Source organism: Panthera onca, chromosome D1 (genome assembly GCF_046562875.1).
Source record: "Panthera onca isolate mPanOnc1 chromosome D1, mPanOnc1 haplotype 2, whole genome shotgun sequence".
NCBI classification, from domain to species: Eukaryota; Metazoa; Chordata; class Mammalia; order Carnivora; family Felidae; genus Panthera; species Panthera onca.
The window spans coordinates 106,280,664-106,299,840 of record NC_138348.1 but is presented as its reverse complement, the minus strand read 5'-3'; the positions used below and the strand labels follow the sequence as shown (position 1 = coordinate 106,299,840).

At 39.0% G+C, this 19,177-nt stretch overlaps 1 protein-coding gene across 5 annotated transcripts in view; it reads right to left on the bottom strand.

Annotated features, from left to right (window-relative positions):
• Positions 1-19,177, bottom strand: part of ARHGAP20 (Rho GTPase activating protein 20) — a 128,462-nt gene that overhangs the window by 43,763 nt on the left and 65,522 nt on the right. For all 5 annotated transcript variants that reach the window (XM_060604638.3, XM_060604634.3, XM_060604635.3 and 2 more), the window contains exon 3: positions 7,416-7,580. In XM_060604638.3, the coding sequence (XP_060460621.2) occupies positions 7,416-7,580 (165 nt within the window). The remainder of the gene's footprint in view (positions 1-7,415; positions 7,581-19,177) is intronic.

Below are 19,177 nucleotides of genomic sequence, written 5' to 3'. Positions count from 1 at the left end.
ACTAAACTGGAAAAAAAAAAAAGGCAGGAAGTACTACACTTAAGTGGAGTTAACGCAATTAATATTTATCTCCAAGGACCCAGAAGGTAATCTACTTTAAGTTAGCATTGAAATCGCTTTTTGACAATTTCTACCTAATCTTCCTTAGAACCTAATATTGAAACCACCATTATCTCTTGACCTAAATTCACAGATTTCATGCTCATAATGGACCTGAGACTTAGTTAGAAGGCACTGGAAAGATAAAGAGAATGCTTAGGGAAACTTTGACACTTCCTATCACTCAGAGCCATTTGTGGAAACAGAAAAAAACTGACATGAAATCAAAGACACTTCATATGGCAGTATTCCTAAAACTCCTCCATGGAATATTTAAAGCCAAAACTCTTCAGTCGGATTTATGAAATGAAAAAGGATCTTGCAGGAACTACGCATGAAGGATAACCTAGATTCAAAGCTTCATTTATACTTCCTGTGGGGCACACTCACTGTAAGTGTAACAGAAAAGCACCTTGTGCCATAATAGCGTTTTTCTATATTTCATTTCAATATTTTTTTCATCTCGTTGCTACAAATCTTTGGATTAAAAAAATTTTTTTTAACAATTATTTATTTTTGAGAGACAGAGTGCGAGCGGGGGCGGGGCAGAGACAGAGAGGAAGACACAGAATCCAAAGCAGGCTCCAGGCTCTGAGCTGTCAGCACAGAGCCCGACGCAGGGCTTGAACTCACGAACCGTGAGATCATGACCTGAGCCGAAGTCGGACGCTTAAGCAACCGAGCCACCCAGGCAGTCCCCAAAACTTTGGATTTTTAAAAATCAAACAGACACCGAAGATAAAATTTTACTTCCTTTTTTAAAAATATTATTTTTTGAGAGCGACTATTTAGGTAATCTAAAACTGAAAGTACACATGTTTTTCAAAGAAAGGTATGTTTCCGTATCTCTTGTCACACAGTTTGTGTTTTCTAATGCAGGTCTCTCTCTATATCAGATACTTCAGATACCAGGTGGGAGCTGTTCACATTTACGGCCCTGAAGAAAAGTCATTGTGATGATTTTTTTCCCTAAATCAATAAAGTGCCAAGATTACCTACCTTCTGACACAAAAAATAAGAAGTTGCCTAAAAGTGTAAACAATCACTTCCATTCTACTAGCTATTATTTACTGAGAATTTCCCATTTGCCATCCAGTCATTGTGGTAAACACTTTACACATATTATTAGTTTAATCCTCAAACAGTTTACAGATAAGGAAAAGGAGTTATGGAGAGATTTAGCTAAGTAACTTGCCAAAAGTCACACAGCTTAACTAGCATAGCTAGAATCTGAACTTGAGCAGTGTTGACTTCCTAGCTAATTTAATGCTCTTAACTATGTATTTATAAAAAGCCCTGGATGTTGTCAGTCTTATAAAGCATCTGGATGCAAGTATTTTACCATGAAGTTCCCTTCAGCTTTTCTATCTTCAGCCTGTTTTTTATCTCTCTGTACCTCCATGGTTTTCTGATGGGACTGTCACTACAGAGGTGGAGAGGAATCTCATACCCACTCATGTCTGCAAAGATAAATGGAGTAGTTTCAAAATATTTAAAACCTGTGTTAAATAAAATTTTTATATTAAGATGGATAGTTCTGGGGTCATAGTGTGTTTCTTCAAAATTTTCACTCTCAATTTCCAATAGTATTAGACTATTTTAATAAAATTTACAAAGTAACAACCCAAAAAGCAATTCTTTATTTCCACAGTGTAGTCCCTTATTACAAATTTATTAAGATGAGAGATGTATGTCCTTGTTTTTCTATGCTCCAGTCTTTGTACTAGAAGGAATGCCAGTAAACTGCTGAAATACACAGGATTCTAGGGAGATGGCTCTCCAGTCTAAGATGGAGATGTTTTACTAAATACATTTTGGGGTAGAGAACATGGTATATTCCACAAGAATCTGATGATAATTCTACTGATAATGAATACATGATCAGAACTTTTTTTTCTCATCATCTTTGTGACCTAAATAGAACACATCATTATTTCCCTATTTATATAGGAAATTAATATGAGAAAAGCTATGGCTTAGGAAGGTACAAAGTACCTAGTCACTTCCTTTTAGTAAATTCCAAATGGCTGCTCCATAGTTATTAATGCAATATTAACTTCCTTCTAAATACTTTAAAGTTTTTAAACACTGCCTTAAAAGATGGAAAGCCATAATTCTATCAGAAAAATAGCTTTTTATTTAGCTTTTGAAGGAATATGAAAGTAGTCCCTAAGGTCCCATTCAGTTTTAATACTTGTTCTAATTGAGTATGGAAAAGAACGACCACAAACTCAAGGTAATTTTAGGTAAACATTGTCAACATTCAGCATAAAGTGAATAAAATACCTTAGCCAATAAAAGTACAAAAATTAAAAACCATTTGTATTATTGCATTCACTAAAATCACTTAGTTTCACTAAATAAATATAAATAAATACGGAACAGCTGGTCAACTAGTTACCCCACCTGAACTTATTTCTACAGCATCAACCTAAGGGCTGAAAGCAGTTCCCAAATGGAGCCTGAAGATGAGCTGAAGTAGTATTGAACTTGAGGTAGTGAATTTGTTTACTAAGCACTAAGTAACTCCTATCATTTCAACAAATGAATTGATTGAGGGTATAACCCCATCTTCTGTCACAGGGTAAAAAGTGGCAGAGATCTGGTATTACAGGGGCTGGTTCTTCTTGGTTGCCGTTTATTTCAGGAAAAAGTATTAAGTTCTTATTAAGAAGGATCTGTGACTATATCAAATGTTATCTACGAGAATGACCATATAATGATAAATTGTGGTCAGAATTTCTGCAAGGTGGCAGTATTCACAAACCATGATTATCTTCTCAAATCCTTATGTCCTCTCTATGGCAAGGGTCTTGGGCTCATGCCCCTCGCCCCAAATTAACTTTGATCACTCACACTTTTTAATATCCTCAATAAATGTAGAAAGTACTTAAAATAATCTTTCATGAATTGACTCTCTTAAATAAAAACAGAATTAAATCAACTGTTACTAGATTTTGTCACTTAATAAAAACATTTAGGTAGACACAGACAGGTATCCCAAAAGCAGTAGGTGAAAAAACATGGTGTATATCTTATGCGAGAAAGGGACAATCAAAATAAAAAGTCAGCTATACAAGTAGATGATGGGCACAGATTTGGCAGTATATTTAAAACAGCAATTTTCTAGTGGTAAACAAACTATATAAAAATTTTTTCAGCAAAACACTATATAGGTTACATAAAACCCCATAATGTCTACATTAGCAATAACCAGAACAGTAAGTGACAGGTAAGAAAACAAGTCTTCTACTCTAAATATTATCATAATTGTTGAGGGAAAAACATCCAAAAAAGGTGAAGGAAAATACTTTCCTTCACAAGAACTGAATACATGCTATAAGTAAATAGTCTCTAAGATCCTAAAGTATAGGAGATGGATTACTGTAATAGGTTTTTGTTGTCTGCTTATCTCTCTGCAGGCTGAGCACAAAACCATGCACATAATGAGTACAAAGGGCCACCCACTGGAAATAAGGCCTAGATTAAAATCCCAGTCCACCACAACTCCTGTTACATGACTTTGGGACAAACCCCCGAGTCTCAGTATTCATGACCTAAAACAACTCTTATCTTGCAGGATTGTTAGGAAAATGTAATAAGATCTTTGTGACCCTGTTAGAGTATCTAGCATACAGAACCCATCCAATACATTTTATGTAATGAAACGGCAACTAATGTACATTAAAAAAATGATTTGTTCCTCATTCGACAGCACATAGCTTCGAATGGACCTAATACAGAGGCTTCCATGGACAGACTTTCCTTTCTCTATATTGTTATATTGCTATCTATAACAACAAATCCACTTCCAAAACGACATCTGTAGGCATTACTTGTATTCAAAATATGTTTTAATCTTTGCTGATTTTGAGTTTCATTCCTCTGTCATCATAAAAAATATGTGGTAAGATTTCAACCTTACTAATTTTGTTAAGACCTGAGCTATTGCTGGTCAGGAGGGCTTTTATTTAAAAAAAAGAAACCAAAAAAACAAAACAAACGCAAATGACAAAAAGACAAGTGTCGGTAAGGACATGGAGACACTCCAACCCTTGTGCATTGTTGGTGGGAATGTGAAATAGTGCGGCCACTATGGAAAACAGTATGGAGGTTCCTCAAAAAAAATAAAAGCAGATCCAGAAATCCCACTTCTAGGTATTTATCAAAGAAGTGAAATCAGGATGTTGAAGAAATATTAACACTCATGTTCAGTGCCGCACTATTTACAATAGCCAAGGTGTGGAAAGAGCCTAAATGTCCACTGGTAAATGAATGGATAAAGAAAATGTGGTATATACGTACAATGGAATATTATTCAGCAGACTTTAAAACGAAGGAAATCCTGCAATATGTAACAATGCGCATTAACCTAGCAGACATTGTGCTAATGAAATAAACCAGTCACAGAAGTACAAATACTGTGTGATGCCACTTACATGAGGTATCTAAAATAGTCAAACCCATAGAATCAGAGTGGAATGTTGGTTGCCAAGGGCTGAGGGGAGAGAGAAAATGAAGAGTTTTGCTAATTAACAAGTATAAAGTTTCAATTATGCAAGATGAATACATTCTAGAGATCTGCTATACAACACTGTGCCTATTAGTTAACAATACTGTCTTGGACACTTAAACATTTGTTAAGAGGATTTCCTGTTAAGTGTTCTTCCCATAATAATGAAAAAATACATTCTGAAGCACATTCCGGAACAGTTTTCTTATCTTTATCCTTGCCTCGAACTTTCAAAAGAAAATATCAATGGTTCACTAAGCATTCTAGCGAGACAGCAGAACACACACTGGTTAAAAGCAGACTCTGGGGGCATCTGGGTGGCTCAGTCGGTTAAGTGTCTGACTCGAAACTCGGGTCTCAATCTCAGGTTTGTGGGTGTGAGCCGTGCATTAGGTTCCATGCCGGATGTGGAGCCTACTTAAAAAAAAAAAAAAAAAAAAAAAAAAAAAAAAAAAAAAAAAAAAAAAAGCACAGACCTAGGTTCAAATGTGGGCTCAACTAATTACTAACTGTGATGTTGCTGAAGTCACTTAACTTCTCTGAGTATCAATTTCTTCTTTAAAAAGAAAAAAATAGCATCTGCCTGACAGAACAGTTATACAGGTTAAAGTCTCTAGAAAAATCCCTATTATACAATAAGATCCAAATAAATGTGAGGTCTCTATTGTTGTTAGCACCACTCAGACTAAATACACTGCTTTGCAAAATTAGTATTGAGCCTTGTCCATGTCTTCTTTACGACATGGCGTAACTTAGGTGTGTGAGTGACAATAGTAGAAAAAACTATTTACTGTTCTCTGGTGACTAAAATCTTGTTAATGTTACTGGATTTACTGAAACACTCTGATCTTTTATTAGGTTCAGTAAACAATGAGAATGGAGGATGAAGCAAGGGGCAACCACCAGGTCGCGGGGGCACTTAGTATTGAGCAGAAAGTCAATTCTTCCGGCTACCTGTGACATACATTCCAAGTATGTGTGTATCCTTCATATAAGTGCCACTTCCCCACATAAACCCTCACTACGTTTCATCAGGACTACTATAACCTCCTGTCCAGTCTGCTTGCTTCTCTTCTCAGGCCTACCCTCTAACCCGTTACCTATCACAGCCAGAAACAAGATCTTTTTTTTTTTTTTTTAATTTTTTTTTTTTAACGTTTATTTATTTTTGAGACAGAGAGAGACAGAGCATGAACGGGGGAGGGTCAGAGAGAGACACACACAGAATCTGAAACAGGCTCCAGGCTCTGAGCTGTCAGCACAGAGCCCGATGCGGGGCTCGAACTCACGGACCGCGAGATCATGACCTGAGCCGAAGTCGGACGCTTAACCGACCGAGCCACCCAGGGCCCCCTTTTTTTTTTTTTTTTAAATTAAGTTTATTTATTTTGAGAGAGAGAGGGAGAGAAGGAGGGAGGGAAAGAGGGGGAGAGACAGAGAGAGAGAGAGAATACATCCCAAGCAGGCTCCACACTGCCAGTGTGGAGCCCGACACGGGGCTCCAACTCACAAATCATGACCTGAGCTAAACCGAGAGTCGGGTGCTTAACTGACTGAGCCACCCAGGTTCCCTTTCAGAAACAATAGCTTAAAAATATGAACTCCTCTAACTGAAATCCCTCAGAATAAACCCAAACTCCTTATCACAGCCTCTGTTGCGGCTGGCCTCCGAGAGGCCGCCAGTGATCCTGGCTTCCTGGCATCCACACCGTCGCACGGGTATCTCCCATGCTGCACTCCCGTGGGTCTGTGTGGCCAACACCACGTCAGAAATGGCAGCACACCACTTCCAGGATCGGGTTATGAAAGACTGTGGCTTCTAGTTTGGGTGTTCTCTCACGTGCTTACACTGTGTCCCGCCCTCCTTTGAAGGAAGCGATACCCTGTTACGAGCAGCCCTGTGGAGACACCCACGTGGCCAGAACCTGCAGAGCCTGGCCAACAGCCAGGGAGGAACTGAGGCCTGCCAGCGTCCACACGAGCGAGCGGGGAAGTGGATTCGCCAGCTGCCATCAGGATGTCAGATGATTCTAACCTGGTCAACAGCTTGACTGCGACCTCAAGGGGACTTGGAGCCAGAACCACCAGCCAAGCCCCTCCTCAGTAGGAGAGTGCTACGGATGACGTGAGTCTTCCTGAGTCCGAGATGTGTGCAGGTATAAACTGGTTTTGGGTGACTTGTTACATGGGAGTAGATCATTAATACAGCCCAAGAGGGTCCCGACAACCTGGTCCTCATCGATTTCTCCAATCTCGGTTCACAGTCTCCTGCCCATTATGCTCAGCTTTCCTTTAGCTCCGACAAGGGGCCAAGCTCTTCCCACCACCTGCTCTTGCGTCTCCCAGAATGCTCCTCCTCCTACCGCCTGAATGGCTGGTTGCTTTTCAGCCCTAGATGATTTTTCCCCCGACTGTACCTACCAACATATATCCTGTATTTTACCTCACCCAGCACCCTATTTTCTTCACAGCACTAACCACAATCTGCAACTCCTCCACATGTTGGAACAAAAGCGCCAAAAACACAGGGACCGTACCTGTCCCATTCTTCACCGTATTCCCTGTATGTGTTCAGAACATGGCACTGAGGGGGGCCTAAAATGAACACTTGTTGAATGAATAAACAACCGAAACTTTTTCTTTGCAAAAATAAAACAAAAAAAACATAAAAGTTACTTCAAATATTAGCTCTGGTAACAGAAGCCAGACATTCTTTACAGTAAGCACTGGACAGAAAGGCTACCCTGTTAGTGGGAATGCAATTGTATAAGGGTAACTGGGAGAGAGCTCACGGTGTACTTACTTGATTTTGGCCACAACAAACAGATCATTGAACAGGAAAAGATGCCGCTCCTGTCTCTGCAGGCCTCTTTTGAGTTCTACCCGGCCATCAATTAGCAAGGTCCTACTGGAGCACACGAACGATGAGAGAAATGTACACGTGTCCACGCTGGCAGAAGGGCTTTCCCTGTCACAGATCAAACACCACAGATCTTTAGTCAAATGATCAAATACAGGATGGAGTTCTATAAAATTATAGCTTCTGGTTGTCAAAATAAATAAATAAATAAAGCTCTCTGTATCTTTTTAATGCCATGACAGTTTCCTAACTGGTCCCTCAGTCTCTCTCTAACACAGTCGTCTTTTACATTTCATTATGAAAAATTTTCAAACATAAAGCAAAGTGTAAGTTGTATAATATACCCCCAACCTAGATTCTACCATGAAAATTTACTGCACCTGCTTTATCATGCATCCATCGAACTACCCATCCTTCTATCTGTTTAATAATCCGTTCCATTTTTGGCCTTTCAGTGTTAACTGAAACACAGCAGTATGTCTCCCCTTAAATACTCCGGCATGGAGGTCACTGACTAGGGTTCAACAGTTACTAACAATTTAAAAAACATGAATGCACAATGAAATGCACAAACCTTAGATGTATATTCACTGAGTTCTGACAAAGGTATTCGCCTGTATAGTCTAAACCTTATCAAGATGAGAACATTATCATCACACCAAAATACTTCCTCTTGTACCTTCTCAGATGTTTTATATATTAACTGAAGATGGCTTCTATGTATTGGCTTTTGGGTTGTTTATTTCTTCACTGTAGGCTGAGACCCATCAGCTCAAAAGTCTACTGGCACCAAACTGAAATTTTTATACACTTGATTATTTAAAGAATAGTCCAAACAAGCAGATTCTTAGCCACTTGTAGCTTGCCTGCTTTGCATATGCCACGTAACTTCAGAATTCTCTGACCCAGAGATTCCCTGCTGCACCAGGGATCTGCATCCCTGGACAAGGAATCCCCAGAGACACTCTATGGTCTCCGCCACCTCAGGAGCTCCTTTGCCCTCCTCTCCTTCTGGTTGGTGGTCTTTAGGCCCCAAACCTCAAGACAGTCTCATGTTATGAGGGACTTCCTTTCTGATGCAACCCTGCCCAATGAGATCTTTTTCCTTGTTTAGCCCCTAAGTCTCACAAATTCCTTACAACAGTCTATCCCCACCCCATCACCCTCAAGGCAACCACTATTATGACATTTTTTTTTTTCCCCAATGAAGACGAGTTTTGCCTGTTCTGCAATTTCACATGGAGCTACCATATGTACTTCTTTGTGTAAGATATTTTTTAGTTAGCATACTTTTTTTTACATTAACCAGTAATCTATTGCTTTCATATGGTTGAATAGTATTCCATGACATAAATATATCAAAGTTTGTTTACCCATTCTCCTATTGACAGACCTGGACTCTTTCCAGTTTTCAGCTATTATATAAATTAAACATTGTCCTGGTCTTTTTGTGACCTATGTTTTAATTTCTTTTGAATAAATACCTCAGAATGGAATTGTTGGGCCACAGAGTAGGTAGATGTTTAATTAAACAAATTTTATTAATGTTTTTATTTATTTTTGAGAGAGAGAGAGAGAGCGAGCGTGAGACAGCACGAGCAGGGGAGGGGCAGAGAGAGAGGGAGACACAGAATCCGAAGCAGGCCCCGGGCTCTGAGCTGGCAGCACAGACAGAGCCCGATGTGGGGCTCAAACTCACAAACCGTGAGATCATGACCTGAGCCGAAGTCGGATGCTTAACTGACTGGGCCACCAGGTGCCCGGTGGATGTTTAATTTTAGAAAAAAGTGCCAGTTTTCCAAAGTGGTCACCCCAATTTTTATTGCCAAGAATATTTCCGGAGAGGTCAGTTGCTCCACAGCCCTGCCAACATGTGGTGTTGTCGCTCTTTCAAATTTTGGCCATTCCAGTGGATACATAGTAGCATCTCATTAAGATTTTAATTTGCACTTCTATGGTGACTAATGATGTTGACTCATGTTCTTTTTGGTTACTTGTGCATCTTCATTTGTGAATTACCTTCAAATATTTTGCCTATTTAGAAAAATTGGGTTAGGTATCTTTTTATGGATGAGTTATAGGAATTTTTTTTACATATCCTGGATAAAAGTCCTTTGTCAGGTATGTTTTGCAAATATTTTTTTTTTCCTTGCCTGCTGCCTGTACGTTTTCTTAATTGCGTTTTTGATGAAGTTTTTAAATTTTGATGAAGTCTAATTTATCATTTTTGAATGGTATTTATTCTTTGTGACCTTTCTAAGAAATCCTCACCTACTCCCAAGTGGTTATAAAAGATATTCTCTAATTTTTTCCACTAAAATCTGTATAATTTTAGTTTTTACTTGTAAATATATGCTCTATGTCAAAATAACTTCTTTATGGTAGAAGGCAGGGGCTAAGGTTCATTTTGCTTTTCTATATGGATACCTTATAATTCAGCACTATGTGCACAAAAGACTCTTCTTCTATGGATTGCTTTGGCACCTTTGTTAAAAATTACATGAGTATAAAGCATGGGTCTATTTCTGGGCTCTCTGTTCTGTTCCACTGATCTATTCGTTAATTTTTATGCCAGAAACACACTGTCTTACTATTTTATCTTTATAGTAAATCATGAAATTAGGTAGTATAACTCTACCAACTTTTTCTGTTTTGAGATTGCTTTGGATAATCTGAGTCCTTTGTCTTTCCATATACCTTTTAGCAAGTATAAACATGAAGAACACAAGAGAGAAAGTCTATTGAGGCTGGGGAAGAAGAACTGAGCTCAGTTTCAAATACACTTTGTTTGAAATTATCAGTGGACTAGATGGCATGGGGAAATGAGGCAGGCAGCTAGCACTCAGAAGAGGGGTCAGAATGAGATGTAGAACTGGTGATCATACAAAGACACGTGCATAAATAATACTATGGGAGTGCTAGAACTGCCTAGGGAAGGAGCACAGTATATGAAAGAAAAGAAAAAAAGGCAGAAACACTTCCCTGAGAAAAGAGGTGATTTGAGGTGGCGAGGAAAGGAGAATCTGTGAAGGAGATGGAGGCTGGTGAAAAGCAGCAGAGGAAGAAGAATGAAAAGCAGAGGAGGTCTGGGGTGCTGACACTGGTAGAAAGGATAACGGGCTGAAGCTTGAAAAGATGTCTGGGAAAAAAAAATCAGTTGCTCATTAAGACTTTCAAGAAAACAGTTCCAGGAGAAGGAACAGTAAGGTTCTGCAGAACTCAAGTGGCCTGGGGCATGAGGAGTTAAGGAATGAAAAGTAAAGACTTAAAGGCTGGTTCTGGTTATTTGTTAGCAGCTAAACGCTAGAAGGCGACTTTAAGAGGAAAGGCAGGAAGAGTTGAGAAACAATCAGCCCTGAAGGCAGGTGTTATTATCCCTCATTTTACAGATTTGGAAGCTGATGTTCAGGGCAGTTAAAAAACACAGCTGCTAAGTGAAAGGGATTTACAAGTAAGCATGGTTTCAAAACATGTACTTAAAAAAATTCCATGTAGTCTTTCATTCACGTTGACTCATCTCTCATCCACCCATGGTAACTGAGCTCAGCAGTTTAGGACTTAATGGGGGTGGGGGAAGAAGTGGGCTAATCCAAGCTTTTCTGCTAAGTAGTGTAACATGGGGAGTTACGTGGTTGCCTCAGTTTCCTCATCTGTAAAATAAAGTCAGTTGGAGTAAAAGGCCCTTAAATTGTTTTTATAATTTGTATATGGGACTAAGTATACAAACCTGTACTCAAAAGGTGGAATTAAGATTACTGATGAGAAGGAAATAGATAATGGATATGGTTAGCAAGCAACCCTAACCTACAGTTTATAAATACAGGGATAAGCATACTTGAGAGTCGCCTCAGGGAAACAAGTTGAAACTCAAATAAAATAAAAACCAAAAAACAGTAATAACAAAAATAGCAATAAGAACTGAAAAACACTTCCTTATTAGTCTAATTTTAAAAAGGAGCTCAGAGAACAAGAATTTGTCAAGGTCTCCCATCAAAGTATCAGGTGGAAGAGGCCATGTCCTGTCATCCTGAGTATCTGGTCCATGTGGTGGCCAGCATAGGTGGGGATTCTGGGTTATCCACATTTCTTGGGTTGGGACAGTGTGGCTCACGGTGTCTGAGCTCTCCTGGGTACACTAAAAACCCGAGTACGCTCTGAGAGAATGTCCAAGTGGTCAGCCGTCCCTTCCCCTGCTACAGCTGTCCTCAAAGTGTGAGGCCGGCAAGCAGCATCAGCCTCTTAAAAATGCAAACTCTCGGGGCACGTGGGTGGCTCAGTCGGTTAAGCGTCTGACTTCAGCTCAGGTCACGATCTCGCGGTCCGTGAGTTCGAGCCCCGCGTCGGGCTCTGGGCGGATGGCTCAGAGCCTGGAGCCTGCTTCCGGTTCTGTGTCTCCCTCTCTCTGCCCCTCCTCCATTCATGCTCTGTCTCTCTCTGTCTCAAAAATAAATAAAACGTTAAAAAAAAAATTAAAAAAAAAATGCAAACTCTCAGGACCACCTCAGACTTACTCAAACAGAAGCTTGGGGGAGGGGGTTGGCTCAGCATTCTGTATTTTAGCAAGTTCTTCAGATAATTCTAATGCACACCGAGGTTTGAGAACCACTGCGCTCCAAGACCCTGTAACACATTCTGGTTCTAACCTTAGAAAATTCTACAACTCTGTGTTCAAAGTAAGTTAAGTATTAGTAGCGTCTATACCTACATTTCAGGTAAGGTGAGCTTCTGAGAGCTGTTCCATCTTTTCCTGCCATTTTCGGGCCACCGTTACCTCTCCGAAGAAGTGAATTCCATTATGCTCACTAATTACTATTTAAGCACATACCATGTGTAATTTAAAGACACGTGTAAGTGAGGAACAAAGCAAGTAAACCAAAGACCCCTGAAAGTGAAGGAAAAGGAAGCTTCTATGTTTAATATGATAGACTGAAATTAGGCAGTGAGAAAAGGCCCATATTCACCATCATAGAAAAAAATCCTTTCTATTTCAAATTCTTTTGGGATGGGGAGTGGGAGGAGACATAATGGCATCTTTTATCATCCTTTATTATGTAGTGATTTTCAAGTTTACAACAAAAAAAGAATGAAACTTCACTCGCTGTTATGAGAATTGAGCAAGGACAAGGCTAGCAAGCCCTGGACAGATGAAGGGATGGTTAACACCGCATTCTACGTAGCTGTAGTTCTGTTAGTGCCCGACAGAAGCTCTTCTCCAGGAGAAAACTCATCTGTGGCATTTTAGTTTTAGGTTTAATAACTAACTGCTTTTCAATTATAATTATAAACCATTAGAGAGCAGTATGGCTGAAAATAGGGATGTTCAAACTACTACTCAAAGGTTCCAACAGTAAATAGTTTAGGCTTTGCGGGCTCAACTCTGCCATTCTGGCTCAGAATCAGCCACAGACAATACCTACACCAACAGATGTGGCTGTGAGCTGCTTATCTGGGTCATGGTTTGATGACCCCCGATTTAAACAATAGTTCTAAAACATTTAGTTTTACTTATTTATTTTTTTAAATGTCCATTTGTTTTTGAGAGAGAGAGAGAGAGACAGAGGATCCAAAGCAGGCTCTGTGCTGTCAGCAGAGAGCCCAAATGTGGCCGGAACCAGCGAACCATGAGATCATGATCTGAGTCTAAGTCAGACACTTACTTACCCGACTGAGATACCCAGGTGCCCTAGTTCTAAAACATTTAAATACTTATAAATAAAGGCTAATATGAAACAATTAGGGAATTAGAATTGTCTGTTTGTTTGGGATTAGTGTAGGCCAAAATTTAATTAGGGCACTAAAAAAATGTTTTGCATTTTAAAGCAACTCCGAAGGATTTTCACATGTAATAATTCATTTTCCACCTTACAATAATACTTTCAAATAAGTAGATTTGATAGTGGTGTGGAGAATCCACAATGAAGTTAAAATATTTTTCTTTTTCAGTGTGGATTTATCCACGTACACGTCTGCAGTCTGTCATTTTGAAGATCCACATGTAAGTATGGCACGAGATACCTCATGACTTTAGCAAGCTAAGCATTGGTTAAAAAGAAAAAAAATACAACCAACATTTATGCAGTAGTCTAGGGTAAAGATAAACATCTCAGTACTCACATAATTTAAAATGAAAAAAATCTGTCCCAGAAGGAAACAAAAGCACAAATAACCTTTGTGTTTTTAAAACTACAATCTTAATCAGTGTTTCCTACTTAAAAATGTATTTCTCAATTATGTGAGTCTGAAGTGTTTATTTTTATTCTGAGTGCAATGTAGATGTGTTTATTTTAGTCTTTTAGAGTATGGAAATGGGGAGGAGGGCAAGACTGTAACCTTCTATTTAGCCTCTTAATATAGCCTGATTAGGATTTACAAGTTATAATTAACAGAACTCTAAAATGATCTAACAAATACAAGCTGAGTCTAAGAATTAACCTGCTGCCGGCTTCTTACGTATGTATTAACATTCCATTTTCAAATAGGTTTGTGAATCCATTTCTAAAAGGCAAAAAGGAATTTTTTAACCTTAGTGATTTTTTTACTAAAATTAGATAATAGCTTTCATGAAACTTGGGTCACCATAATACCTCTTAATACTTATTACTAGGGCTCATTGTAAAAGTGAGTTTACTTTTAGGTACAGTTTTAGAGGAGGTCGTACTTCATCCTTAATCACAGAAGAAAATAAACTAAAATTCAGAATACTTCTTGAAAATTTCTATGTTTATAACCGGTAATTAATTAGTGATTATGATGACAAGTACTAAATAGGATCTTGATAACCTCAAACCCTAGCACATGGTCACCGCTCATTCCAAATGCCATCTCTTCCATGAAAATTTTATTCAGTTGAATTCTTCATTGGTATCTCTTATCTGATATCTAGGACTTATATCCTGCCTTATACCTCTTAAATATTCTCATTCAACATGTATTGGGTCTATGATCACCACATGACAAATTAATTATTACAGTGATAAGGGTCGCCTTTGGTGGGTGCCTGCCATGGACCAGGTGCTGGAGATAGGCATGGTCCCTAGAGTCAGGGAGTTAGTGCTACAGATACATCAGACAAGTAAACAATGATAAACTAGACAGGTAAGTGCCACTAGAGAACTTCATAGTACAGGGGCACCGAGAGGAGCAACCATAAGAGCCCCTACGTGAGACAGGACTGCTTAGAGAAGTTTCTTGGAGGAACCAGTCTTAAAGGATGGACGGACGGATGAAGGCTGATGGGCAGGCTATGCAGAAAGAGCACAGCACACGTGCCGGGTGCTGCGAGTGCCCGGGGGAAGTTCAGGAAGATGGGTGACACAGGCCTGAAGAGGAGCAGCAGCAGATGAGGAAGGGGCCACATACTGGATGTTTCTTCTATCACATTTGACTTTATGTGAAAGCACTAAGAAGTGTCAAGCGAGACATCGTGTCTTGTAATTTCCTGAAGAAAAGAGATGAGGGCAAGCTTAGAGGAAGGGAGACCTTCAGGAATTCACTGCAGTGATCTAAGGCAAGAAAGGTCATGGACCAGATTTGGCAGTGAGGAAAGGACAGAAGATACAGGAAAAAAATATATTAGAGAGATATTAAAAATACACATTGTTGAAATCTGCAAAGTGATTAGTTATGGGGGTGAGACAGAGATAGAGCTAAGAAAAAAAATACTAACTTAGCACCCAGACTCTATTTATTTATTCATTTTTATTTTTCATCCAACAAATGTCTGCTAAGCCTCTGTATGTGTCGGCTAGGCCTGCTGCTAAATGTGAAGAAATGGGGTAAGCAATCCTCTCCTCTGGTGAAACTCTCAGTCTAGTTAAACTGTCAGCTAGGTTCTTGACATCACCCATCATTTTTTGCTCAGTTCCGTTTGCAGCAGAGGTTGAAAACCACAGGCCACAATCGTATTTTATTTGGCCCACCCAGAGGCCTCAACAACATTTAGTTTTGAATACCCAGTTCACCACATTCCCTCTCTTTCCACTTTTTCTCCCTCTGTTTACTGCACCTCTCAGGGACCTGAAAGCATTTAAATCTGTGTGATTTGTGTCCTAGTGTTACTTTCTTTTACATGTTTATAGCTTAATTTTTAGTTTTTTTTTAATTACGGGAAAACACATAAAATAAAAGTTATCATTTAAACCACTGTAATAAGGTATAATCCAGTGGCATTTACTATATTCGCAGTGTTGTGCAACCATCACCACTGTCCAGTATCCTCATCATCCCCAAAGGAACACCTGTGCCTATTAAGCAGTCGCTGCCCGTTCCCCACTCTAGTCAGTCCCTGGCAGAGACTAACATCTTCCTGTCTCCATGGACTTGCCTGTTACAGACATTTCCTATCATATGACACATGGCCTTTTGTGACTGGCCTCTTTCACTTGGCATAATGTTTTTCAGGTTCATCCACACTGTAGCATCTATTGGTACTTCATTCCTTCATACTGATGAATAACATTCCATTGTATGGACGGATCACACTTATTTATCCATTCATTAGTTATTAGTTGATGTTCATTAGGGCTGTTTCAACCTTATGTCTACTGTGAATAGTGGTGCTCTAAAAATTCATGTACATATTACACTTGAACATCTGTTTTTTTTAGGTTTTTTCTTTTTTTGAGTATAAACCCAGGAAGGGAGCTTCTGGATCATACAGTAATTCCATGTTTAAATTATCGAGCAACTGCCAAACTCTTTTCCACAGTGGCTGTATGATTATACATTCCCATCAGCAATGCATAAGGGCCCATACTTTTGACTGTTCCCTCTTTGGTCTCCACATAGAACCACATCTTACCTTCTAAGGATATTCAAACTAAAAATAAAATCTTCTGAGTCTAGATGCTCACACCCTCTCCTACGGTTTGTAACGAACTCCTAACTGAACTCTTAACTTCCTCGCTCTCCCTTCTTCAATCTATACCACCAGCTTCTAACTTCCATCAAATCAGTCTTTCCAACGTACATGCCAATGATCACACACGGCATGGGCACTGTCGAAAGAGGCAGCCCAACTCATTAACCTAGCTTTCAAGTTCTGACATCTGTTTACCCCACCTGGTTGATGGAATCTCAGGTTGGAACTCTCTATACTGCCTGTGTAAAAGTAACCCAGGTGAGTCTTAACAGATTAAATTAGTCCAGAAACACTTCAGAACAAAAAGAGATGACTGTTGAAATAAAGCCACAAAAACCACTATCGACATCAAAATTTTATCTTAATCAGCAATAAAAATACGTCCATCAGGCGCTCATGACTATCTCAGATGTGTCAGCATTGAAAGCACATCTTTAGGAAACCTAGTTTGAAGCAATAATCTGTCTTACTGATAGGATAAAACATGGGAAAGCACTATGACACTTCAACAGTCATCATCTAGGAAAAATAATCACACCCAAATTACCAAAGAAAACTGCATACAGATTCTAACATGATGTGGCTGTACACAGTAGGTGCGATCATGTCCACTTCACATTAACATTAGAGACGCATCATGTAGCTCATGTTATACAGTTTGAATCCTGACTTGGAATTACAGAACGGAGCCTAGTGATAACGTTAATGGCAGGATCAAAATGAACTAAGCTAGGACAAGGGTTTGTAAGTACATGAACGAATGGTTGGATAAATAGCGTGAGCAAGGCCTTAAAAACAAGAAATACACAACGGAGAACTTTTAAATTACCAAAATGCTGACTGGAACATGCAGCACAAGTGGTGTAACAGCAGTCTTATAACATCAGTGTTAATATTTAAAGAGCAAGGAGGGGTGCCTTGATGGCTCAGTCAGTTCAGCATCTGACTCTCAGTTTCAGCTCAGGTCATGATCTCACTGTTTGTGAGTTCAAGTCCACATCGGGCTCTGCACTGACAGCACAGAGCCTGATTGGGAGTCTCTCTCTGTGCCTCTCTCCCTATCCCTCCCCGACTTGCATTCTCTCTCGCTCTCAAAATAAATAAATAAAACTTAAAAAAGACACAGAGTAATGAAAACATAAACATTACATAAGCAAAGACAGAACAGCAATATGGAAGGAGAGAGTGAAGGACCGAGAAGGACACTAATGAACAGTTACACTAACAGCACACGATCATACACAAAGAGACATTACTTCCAAAAATGGGACTGAACTACATAACTTCTTTAGAGCCTTGACAGAAGATGCTTAACATCTATTAGGAATTCACTTAGGAAAGTCTTGACAAGTCTTGTCCTTGACAAGACATTATAAGGAAGGAGAGAACAAGATCACACATTTTAACTTTGAGAGTTAAAAAAAAAAACAAAACAGTTTACATACAAATGATACACAATGATGTAGGCCCGAGTGGAGAAAAACCTGAGTTTTAGAACTACAAACACTCCAGTGAAAACGGCAAGTCTTTGAGAACAAATCTACTTGATTATGAAATAATCAGTAGGAACAGAGAGATTCCAACCAAGGACTGGAGAAACCAATTTAGTCACTTGTGTGGCTTATTGACTTAAAAATACTGTATATCTTAATTGCCAACTAAAATTGGTTTGGGCCATCTTGAATCATATACGAATGCTGAACATATTTATAAGCTACTCAAGGAAATTTATACGTGTAGTGATTACAATGTGATATGCTTTATATGTTGTTTACTGATTCAACAATGAGCCAGGTCACCAATATGCTGACTGGGCACTCCAGTGGCTTGACTAGCTTGATTCAGGCAATAATTATACAATTGTACACTGAAAAGAACAAAAGAATCATACCTGAATAAAGGCAGTTCTATCTACAATTTTTGGATCTGCTAAAGTTAAAAAGTATCATCAGATAATTTCTAGTTAGAAAATTAATATATTAATTATATAAATATATCATATTATACCGGTGAATTAGAAAGTTCTCAATGCAGTAAGCTAAAGGCAGTGACTTAAGTTATCTGCTACCTCCAGCTCACTTATGCCAAAATGTTAATATTGTTATTAATATTCTGTTAATACTCATTTAAGTGAGTTGATTCAATTAGCTGATTTATAACTAATAGAGAAGTGTTAGCTTTGATAGCAAACTTTGTTACCAAAATACCTACATATTTTGGAGTAAGAAAGAAACACACAACAGATACTTGCTTTATCACTTTATTTTTTATTTTTATTTGAGACAGAGAGAGAGAGAGAGAGAGAGAGAGAGAGAGAGAGAGAGAGAGAATCTTAAGCAGGCTCCATGCTTAGTGCAAAGCCTGACGTGGGGCCTGATCCCATTCCTGGGATTATGATCTGAACTGAAATTGAGGGTCAGACATTCAACTGACTGAGCCACCCAGGTGCCCCAGGACTTTTTTTTTTTTTTTTTTTTTTTAAGATACAGCAGTGAGGGGGTGCCTGGGTGGCTCAGTCAGTTAAGCATCCGACTTCAGCTCAGGTCACGATCTCACGGTCTGTGAGTTCGAGCCCCATGTCGGGCTCTGTGCTGACAGCTCAGAGCCTGGAGCCTCTTCAGATTCTGAGTCTCCCTCTCTCTCTGCCCCTCCCCTGCTCATGCTCTGTCTTTCTGTCTCAAAAATAAATAAAAACATTTAAAAAAATATTTAAAAAAAAAGATACAGCAGTGAGTTGAATGAGTTGAAGTCTCTTAAAGAAAAAAAAAAAACTCATGAGAAGTTCTGCAATAAAATTTTGAGCACATTCTTGGTCTTGATAAATTTATTTCAAATTAAGTCAATT